The sequence below is a fragment of the Sardina pilchardus genome, chromosome 4 (assembly GCF_963854185.1).
Source record: "Sardina pilchardus chromosome 4, fSarPil1.1, whole genome shotgun sequence".
Taxonomy (NCBI): domain Eukaryota; kingdom Metazoa; phylum Chordata; class Actinopteri; order Clupeiformes; family Clupeidae; genus Sardina; species Sardina pilchardus.
The window spans coordinates 27,372,911-27,382,910 of NC_084997.1; the positions used below are offsets into that span (position 1 = coordinate 27,372,911).

At 49.7% G+C, this 10,000-nt stretch overlaps 1 protein-coding gene across 1 annotated transcript in view; it reads right to left on the reverse strand.

Annotated features, from left to right (window-relative positions):
* Positions 1-10,000, reverse strand: part of LOC134078716 (zinc finger protein GLI4-like) — a 41,228-nt gene that overhangs the window by 10,401 nt on the left and 20,827 nt on the right. Inside the window, exons 3-6 of the mRNA XM_062534838.1 lie at positions 9,405-9,606; positions 7,401-7,629; positions 5,037-5,147; positions 2,406-2,534 (exon numbers count right to left, since the gene is read on the reverse strand). Coding sequence (XP_062390822.1) covers positions 2,406-2,534; positions 5,037-5,147; positions 7,401-7,629; positions 9,405-9,606 — 671 coding nt within the window. The remainder of the gene's footprint in view (positions 1-2,405; positions 2,535-5,036; positions 5,148-7,400; positions 7,630-9,404; positions 9,607-10,000) is intronic.

A 10,000-nucleotide genomic window follows, 5' to 3' on the forward strand; every position in this document is an offset into this window, starting at 1 on the left:
ACGTCTTTTTAAAATATTTTTTTTTTCAATAAAAATAAATAGCTTAATGACTTAATATCTCGTGTCAAGAGTTCTGCGGAGGGCTGCATTCTCCATTCTGGTCCGTGTGTGTGTGTGTGTGTGTGTGTGTGTGTGTGTGTCCGGTGGCGGGGTCCTAAGGAATGTGTGTTGCTTCATCAGGCCCATCTGTAGAGCAGATCCCATCGGCTCCCTGCAATCCCGTTTAAGCACCTCGACAGTGCACGGGGATTTTGGGACGGAGGAGCGAACGGAGGATTTGGACAGTGTGTGTGTGTGTGTGTGTGTGTGTGTGTGTGTATGAGACAGAGAGAGAGAGGGGGAGAGAGTGTGTGTGTGAGGATTGGGAAGGTGTGTGTGTGTGTGTGTGTGTGTGTGTGTGTGTGTGTGTGTGTGTGTGTGTGTTGGGGGGGGGGGGGGGGGGGGGGCGATACTCTGCTCCACCTCAAACTGGTTCAGACTTGTTCTGAGCTTGAGGATTGGACAGGGACTTAGAGGGGCTCAGCGTCTGTGATTCTGTGCGTGTGTGTGTTTGTGTGTTTGTGTGATTCTGTGTGTGTGTGAGTGTGTGTGTGCACTTGTGTGTATGTATGTGTGTGTGTGTGTGTGTGTGTGTGTGTGTGTGTGTGTGTGTGTGTGTGAGTGTGTGCGTAAGCGTGTGTGAAGAGTAGGAGGTCTTCCGATGACCCATGACTGGACTTGATGGCCCCTCATCATTCTTATCTCTCCTTGGGCAGAGAGATAGCGCTGGGAGCCTGTCTGAGAGGCCTGGAGGTCTTAGCTCAGTCTCACAACCGACAAATGTACCCTGCCTGTCTGTCTGTCTACTTGCCTGTCTGCCTGTCTGCCTGTCTATCTGCCTGCCTGCCTGTCTGTCTGCCTGCCTGTCTGTCTGTCTGTCTGTCTGTCTGTCTGTCTGTCTGTCTGTCTGCCTGTCTATCTGCCTGCCTGTCTGTCTGTCTGTCTGTCTGTCTGTCTGTCTGTCTGTCTGTCTGTCTGTCTGTCTGTCTGTCTATCTGCTTGCCTGCCTGCCTGCCTGTCTGTCTGTCTGTCTGTCTGTCTGTCTGCCCGCTTGCCTGCCTGTCTATCTGCCGGCCTGTCTGTCTGTCTGTCTGTCATGGCGTGGAAGTCCGATTGTTAATGACTGATGGAGGGGGTCAGGGCAGTCAGTACTCAGTAGTGCGTAAGTGAGATGTTATGGTGTGTGTGTGTGTGTGTGTGTGTGTAGGGAAGGTGTGCAACTCCAGAGCTCTCGGCATGACGATGGATTTACTGCCAGGCCTCCGGGGGTCAGAGGTCACCCCTTGAACAGTTGGGGAGAGAGGGGCGTTACTGGAGTGTGTGTGTGCACATGTCTGGTGTGTGTGTGAGTGTGTGTGTGTGTGTGGGGGGGGTGTCAGTAAGGATCCTCCTCCCCCCTCCCCCCCTCCTGCTCTTAGCAGCAGTGGTCTCATTAGGGGTGGTGTGTGTGTGTGTGTGTGAGGTGCAGGAAGAGATCAGTTACAGCGCTGTCCAGGCCTGCACACCAGCGGCCTCTACACACCAGTGCTCTAATGAGCCCCACACCACAGCAGCTGAGGAGCAACACGTGTGTGTGTGTGTGTGTGTGTGTGTGTGTGTGTGTGTGTGTGTGTGTGTGTGTGTGTGTGAGAGAGAGAGAGAGAGAGAGAGAGAGAGAGAGAGAGAGAGAGAGAGAGAGAGAGAGAGAGAGAGAGAGAGAGAGAGAGAGAGAGAGAGAGAGAGAGAAAGATAGATAGAAAGCGTGTGTCTATGTGTCTAAATCCAGCCTTAGGCCTGGCCCTCTGGGCTGTATTGAGTGTGGGCAGGTGGGGTTGGGTGACACACACAGACACACACACACACACACACACACACACACACACACACACACACACACACACACACACACACACACACACACACACTCATTGAGGTTTTATTTTGTTGTTGTTTGGTGATAAAGAGGCCCTTCAGTTGGGAGCACATTCCTGCTGTTTGATGAGGCTGATGTGCCACGCTGGGGGTTGGTGTCCTCACGTGTGGCCAATGTCCGCGCTGAGGAGTGTGTGTGCCCGTGCTGGGGAGTGTGTGTGTGCCGGCGCTGGGGAGTGTGTGCCATGCTGGGGTGTGTGTGCCCGCACTGGGGAGTGTGTGTGTGCCCGCACTGGGGAGTGTGTGTGTGTGCCCGTGCTGGGGAGTGTGTGTGGGCCCGCGCTGGGGAGTGTGTGCCCGCACTGGGGAGTGTGTGTGTGTGCCCGTGCTGGGGAGTGTGTGTGGGCCCGCGCTGGGGAGTGTGTGTGTCCGCGCTGAGGAGTGTGTAGAGGACTAGGGCTGAGTTCCAGCTCTTGAGTGTGTGTTGTGTCGGTCTGTCTCTCTGCTGGACTCACGTGCACGAGCTGGTCCTGCGTGTCGTACTCCTTGCTGCAGCCGTCCCAGTGGCAGTTGGTCTCGTACACGGCCTCGGGCTCCTGCTTACACTCGTCCTTGTCCAGCTCCTCGCGCAGGTCAATGTGGTCCTGAGGAACCGGAGGAACCACAGACATTAGCGTCATTAGAACACATGACATGACCACCGTTAGAGAACCACAACACAGTCACATTCAAGCAGAACCACAGAACTATCTATCCATCTATCCATCTATCTACTGTACATATCTATCTATCTACTGTACATATCTATCTAACTATCTATCTATCTATCTATCTATCTATCTATCTATCTATCTACATACAGAGTCATCTCTCTCTCTCTCTCTCTCTCTCTCACTGTCTTTCTGTATCTCTCTCTCCAAATGCTGGTTGCTCTAATATAGTTTCCTGAGGCCACACTGCTCCATGAATCTGGAAATGTAACGCTTAACTTAAGCACTTTTATTTTTAGAGATTTCTTTATTACACTTAACAGGCATCTGTAGGGATCTGTAACACTGGGGGGACTCACTGCCTCGTCTAATAACAACTCCAACTCCCAGAACACATCTAGTTTTCATGGTAAGAAAACACTCAAATCTGGATCGTAAATCAACGCTCAAGACTAAACCAAAATAAGTGGATGAGTGAGCTGAGCTTCTTTCTTTTTACTAGGACAGGCTTTGGTGTGCAATGACACCACTGCTACGATAGCGATCTGTGCTCTCCGCAGAGGCGAGAGACCTTGGCCGCGGATCAGGCCTGTTGCCGTGGTGAGGGCATCTCCACGGTGCTGACGACGGTGGCTTTTTTTTTGGTTTTTAACGATGACAGGGTGCCGTCTGTTTCTGCTCTGTTCTGTTTTGTTCCGTTATGGCAACCTCATCCATTCACACACACACACACACACACACACACACACACACACACACACACACACACAGAGACACCCTCCCACTGCAACAGCACGCTGGACCTGTCACCTCACGAGAAAGCCATCGGCCATTCATCAAAGGACAAGAAGAGGGTGGGACGGGGGGAGCAAAGAAGAGAGAGAGAAAGAGAAAGTGGGAGAGAAAGAGGGAGAAAAAGAGAGAAAAAGAGAGAAAGAGAGAGAGAAAGAGGGAGAGAGAAAGAGGGAGAGGGAGAAAGAAGAAAGAGAGAGAAAGAGGGAGAGAGAGAGAAAGAGGGAGAGAGAGTTTGACATGTGTATGACAGGTCAGTACGGAGGCTGAGGCGGCCCCTTAAGGCCACACCACTCCCGGGGTGATTTGTTACCCGCTGTCTCTCCTCACTGTAGCGGGCACGCCAGAGCGAGTGGATGGATGGTGAGCTGTCCTGTCACACAAGCTGCCTTCAAAGACTCGCTTTCTTTCATTTCTCTCTCTCTCTCTCTCTCTCTCTCTCTCCTTTTGGTGTGTTCGTAGCGAGGCAAGCGAGCGAGCGAGTGACCAGGGGATTGCGTATTTCCCCGCGCTCGTTGATCAGAGTGGCAGCCGCTGCCGAAGGTCTCCAGAGGGGGAACGCGTGAGGTTTTTTTGTCTTTCATGTGCTTTTTGTTTTAACTCCGCTGTCCTGCGCTCTCTCTCTCTCTATCTCTCTCTCTCTCTCTCTCTCTCTCTCTCTTTCTTTCTCTCTCTCTGGGTCAATACCTGTCATGTCCAATCCCCACTCGTGTCACCTCTCTCGGCCGCAAAAACGAGAAAGAAAAAAAGAAAGGCCACGCTCTAGATTGCAGACGCAGAAACTTTCATGCCTAGAAAACAGTTAAACTGGGTCTTCGACAAAAAGAAAGATGTAGGCTATCTCTCTCTCATCTTTTTTTTGTGGTGGTCTCCAAAAATATTCCCCGGCCAACTTCGGTCCCTGCCCACGATCTCACCCAACACTACATCACTTAGCCAGAGGAGCTCCGCGTTCTGCACTCATGGTTCTATCTATTTACATACTAACACATAAAAGGCTCCCAAAGAACCCACTCTGCATGCATACAGAGCCTTTCTAATCCCTTAGCACCTCGCGCATACATATATATTTTTTTTTTTGGTCTTTAAGCCATGGTGTGTGCCAATACATTCACACACACACACACACACGCTTCGCCCCATCAGGTTATCTTCTCTTCTCACCTCCACTGTGAGTGGCCTTGCATTAATTGAAAGTAACCTGCTCTTAAGGGCGCATACAAAGCGGCTTTTTTAACATGGCGCTGATCAAAAGGGCTTAAGCTGATGTAATAAGCTGAAATCGTCTCAGGGAAAAAGGACTGTGTGGGGAGTTGAAATAGTGGGTTCGTTTCGGCCAGTTGAAGGTCAGTACGCTTTTCGTGACCTGTGAAAGTGTTCTCCTTTGGAAAACTTTCACATTGAGCAGGTTTATAAATATAAGTGTATTTTTGTTATTTCTTCCCACTAACTTTGTGAGAATATGGAGGTACATTTGGAGGTCTTCAACAGGCATCTACAACCGACATCCATACAAAAGCTATACCCAAAACAATTGTCTCATTTGATCCTTGTGATTGGCCACTGGTCACCTCAGGACAAGTGGCAATTGGCTGTTCCTGCTGTCTGTTATGGGACAGTGTGTGATGATTGGCTGAGGCTCACCTGAGAGCAGGGGGAGATGGGCCGAGGTCCGTCCATTTCCGATTTGACCTTGGTCCTCTTGGTTACCATGGGATTGACCGTGCTACTGACGGCAGACTCACCAGCAGCATTCTGGGAGAGAGAGATAAAAAGAAAGAGAGAGAGAGAGAGAGAGGCAGAGAAAGAGAGAGAGTTATTAAACTTGATTGATGCTTTGGCAATATTGTATTTACATTCATGCCAATAAAGCTTTTGAATTGAATTGAATTGAGAGAGAGAGAGAGAGAGAGAGAGAGAGAGAGAGAGAGAGAGAGAGAGAGAGAGAGAGAGATTGATTAACTTTGCTCTGAGAAACACATTACCACACAGGCTTGTCACAGAATAAGACAGAACGACGAGAAAGATAAATAAAATTAACAGAACATAACAGAAGAGGTGCGAGGGGAAAGAACGGCACAGAACTGAATCCAAGAAAAAGAAGATCTTGATCAAAAGTGAACTGGGGATGAAGAGGGAGAGAGAGAAAGAGGGGGAGAGGGAGTGAGGGATGGAGAGAGGAGTAAAAAGAAGACAAAAGAGAGAGAGAGTCTGTCGTCAGTCGCACCAAATCATCGGTTTGGCAGGGACAGTGAGGTGATGATGTCAGCGCCACGAGGCACCCCAAAGCCCCCCCCTCCCCCCCTCCCCCCCATCCCCTCCCCAAACCCGTGTTTGAGGGGGCGTCCTGCCTCGGAGACTAAACAGTTTAGACTGTGTGGCGCGCATCCGTCAGATGGAAATATGAAAAGGGAGAAATTATTAGCCCCACGAGCTCACGCTGTGAGGCCACTTTGATCACACACACACACATAGAGAGAGAGAGGGGGAGATGCTTTTGAGTGTGGTGTCTCACCACATAGATTGTGTGAGCGTGTGTGTGTGTGTGTATGTGTGTGTGTGTGTGTGTGTGTGTGTGTGTGTGTGTGTGTGTGTGTGTGTGTGTGTGTGTGTGTGTGTGTGTGTGTGTGTGTGTGTGTGTGTGTGTGTGTGTGTGTGTGTGTGTGTGTGTGTGATCTCACCCCCGACCACTACAGAGCTGTGTGGTGGCCCATGCATACAGAGTGTGTGAATGTGTTCTATATGTGTGTGTGTGTGTGTGTGTGTGTGCAAGTGCTCAACAGATCCCACCCAACCGCTGTAGCCATGTGGTGGGCCGTGTTTTCAATAACTCAGTAACTTCTGACATGGTTTGCTGGAGACCGGAGGGGGAGCAATGTGTTTCTTATCACCCCAGCACTGGATATGTGTTTGTGTTACACAAACAGGACTAAAATAGAAAAAGAAGTGTGTGTGTGTGTGTGTGTGTGTGTGTGTGGTTATGTGTGTGCATGTGTGTGTGTGTGTGTGTGTGTGTGTATGGAGGAGTGTGTGTGTGTGTGTGTGTGTGTGTGTGTGTGTGTGTGTGTGTGTGCATGTGTGTGTGTGTGTGTGTGTGTGTGTATAAATGTGTGTATGTATCTATGTCTCTGTTAGTGTGGTTGTGTGTGTGTGTGTGTGTGTGTGTGTGTGTGTGTGCATGTGTGTGTGTGTGTGTGTGTGTGTGTATAAATGTGTGTATGTATCTATGTCTCTGTTAGTGTGGTTGTGTGTGTGTGTGTGTGTGTGTGTGTGTGTGTGTTTGTGTGAGTGTGTGTATGCGTTAGTGTGTTTCTATCTCTGTGTGTATAAATGTGTGGATGTATCTATGTCTATGTCTCTCTGTGTGTGTGTGTGTGTGTGTGTGTGTGTGTGTGTGTGTGAGTGTGTGTGTGTGTGTGTGTGTGTGTGTGTGTGTGTGTGTGTGTGTGTGTGTGGGTCAGTCTTATTCCTCGCTGGGTCAGAGATGTTTATGCTGTGCGTAGCTGTTTATATTCCAGGGCTGGTGGACACAGGGGAGGCTGCAGAGCTCCATCCGGTTCTGTGCAGATACTTAAGGACACCCAGTGAAAACACACACACACTTTCAGCCTGATCAACCTAGTGAAAACACACACACACACACGTTCAGCCTGATCAACCCAGTGAAAACACACACACACACACACACACACACACACACACACATTCAGACACACACACACACACACACACACACATTCACAAGGACACTCAGTAAAAACACACACACACGTTCAGCCTGATCAACCCTGTATATCAACCCCAGTGTGTGTGTGAGCGTGTGTGTGTGTGTGAGAGTGTGTGTTTCCACACAAATGGCAAAAGGCCCCCATACAACTCCTAAGAAACAATGATAGCCCCCTTAGCTACCCTGATTGAACTCTGCCCTTGTGACTGACCACAAGTCCAACTGACCACCACCACCTGTCCGTGATCCCCGTGCTACCTGACAGGTCGCGGCGCTCTCACCTGGACGGACTCCCCCGGGCCGGAGGAGGAGGAGGAGGAGGAGGAAGAGGAGGTGTTGGTGGCGTGGTGCGGGGCGGCGCTGACCCCCATGGGCGCCTGCCGGGCGGCGATGGAGGCGGAGGGGTGCAGCAGCGGCGGCGTGTGGCCGAACGCGCTCAGGCCCCTCTGATGCGACAGCAGCTGCTGGTACGCCACCGGGGTGATGGGGTGCGGGAACGTGAACGAGGGGCTGGACGAGAGAGAGGGAGAGTCAGAACGCGTCACTTCGTAGCCATCGCATTCAATAACATGAATGAGGAAATAGTCAGTGTGAACACTTTTATGGTTATGGTTATGGTTATGGTTATGGTTATGGTTATGGTTATGGTTATGGTTATGGTTATAGCCATCACATTCATTAACACAAGGAGAGATTGTCCTTATCGTTGGTCAGTGTCCATTATGCTTTTGGCCGCATTTCCAAGATTTGTTAAGAAGCTCTTAAGTGCTAGGAACTTCTTCTAGGAGTCTAGGAGCGTTCTAAGAACGTTCTAAGAACGCTCCTAAGAAGTTCTTAGCACTTACAGTAAGAGCTTCTTAGCTAATCTGGGAAACGCAGCCTTTATCGTTATCTTTATGGTTATCGTTGTCTTTTAGTTATTATTCTTGGTGTGAAGGCTGCTTAAGACAACAAAATACAAAGGAATGGAAAAATATGGAAGAGAGACAAACAACACAAGGAATATGTGATTAGGAACCAGTTGAAGGAAACCAAAAATAGGACAAGGGGAAACAATAAAGGAATGAAAAGACCGGGGGAAAAAACACACGAGGAAAATAAAATCATCCAAAGCAGAATGATTAATTGAGCTGTTACGGGGGTGTTTGCTGAAGTACTCAGACGTTTGCGTGAGATCGGCTTTCCAGCAAATGTGTTTGTCGATAGCCAATCAATACGGCGGCGGTGAAACGCTGCGGTTAAAGGTCTTTGAATAGCGCGCGAGACAGTGAGCAGGATGGAGTGGACTGTTTGGCCGTATATCTAAGCAGCGATTGCTTAGTCAATATCAACAAGCCATTAGCGAGCATCTCACTGCTGTAGCCAGAGCTCTGAGTGAAACATTAAATCGTATGACATATGCGTCTGGATAGATCCAGAGCAGGTGTTTCTGTGACTGAGAACTCCAATGAGAAAGAGACACACTAATTGGCCTGTTACAGTATGGCAATAACATATTCTTTTTTTTTTAAGTGACCCGAGCTCACCCAAGCCTACGCAAATATAAACTGCCCTTGGCTTACAGGAAGTGATGTCTTTAGGGAGCCTCTAAGACCTGAGCTTCTTAGGATTCTAAATCCTTTCTCTGGTCTCCAAAACAGAACCGCAGAAGGTTCTAGAAAGAACCCTGGGGCATGTTTGCTTTCTCTCAAGAGCATAACATGCTCACTGTACTATTACACACACAAACAATCTAAAATCAACTTGATTGCCACTGCAGAACAGCATAGAGTGAAGACAGTGGGATGACACAGTGAGAGGCAGGAGAGCATGGCTGCCCTACAGTACAAAGCAAAAAGGCAGTGACTGCGCAGAGTGCAAACTGAAAACAAATGACCTTAAAGTTATCCTGCTGTCCAGCCTAAGTAGTTGTACTGTAGGTGGATTATGTGGAGGTTTTGTTACTTTACATTAACTTATTTTTTGGTAAATATCAACCTTCATAACAACTTGAATGTCATGAAAATAATAACATAGTAATATATAATGATGAAAAAAAAAATTTGACCAAAAATGGCCGGATTTCCCAGAATCGTTAAGAAGCTCTTAAGTGCTAAGAACTTCTTAGGAGCGTTCTTAGAACATTCTTACAACGCTCCTAAGAAGTTCTTAGCACTTAAGAGCTTCTTAACGTGTTTGGGAAACCCGGTGAATGCAGTTACTGCCTTTTGTGCTTTGTAGGGCAGATGGGGTAGATTGGCGGAGCTCCGTGAGGCCGGTGTGTGTGTGGTGGGCATCGTTCGTACCTGATGCCCCCGACGGAGAGGTGCCCGTAGGAGCTGCTGGCGGCCGAGCTGGAGCGGGAGTTGTTGATGTACGCCACCAGGGAGTTGGGCGAGGTGCGGATCATGGTCTGCAGGTCGATGCTGGCGTCCGAGATGGGCGAGATGGACAGCGCCCGCTTGCGGCTCAGCCGCGGGGTCAGGCGAGGGCTGGGGAAACGGGACACTGGGAACGCACGCACGCACACACACACACGCACACACACACACACGCGCACGCGCACACGCACACGCACACACACACGCACGCGCACGCGCACACGCACACGCACACGCACACGCACACGCACACGCACACGCACACGCACACGCACACGCACACGCACACGCACACGCACACACACACACACACACACACACACGCACACACACACACACACACACACACACACACACACACACACACAGAGGGGGAAAGAAACCAAATGTTAGTCACTCAGTCACAGCTTCTCTTTCCCACCAGTCTCTAGAAACTGGCCTCTTGACTCCATCCACATGCCCTGCAGGTTCAACTGAACTCAGGGCCTCTCTCTCTCTCTCTCTCTCTCTCCCTCCTTTCT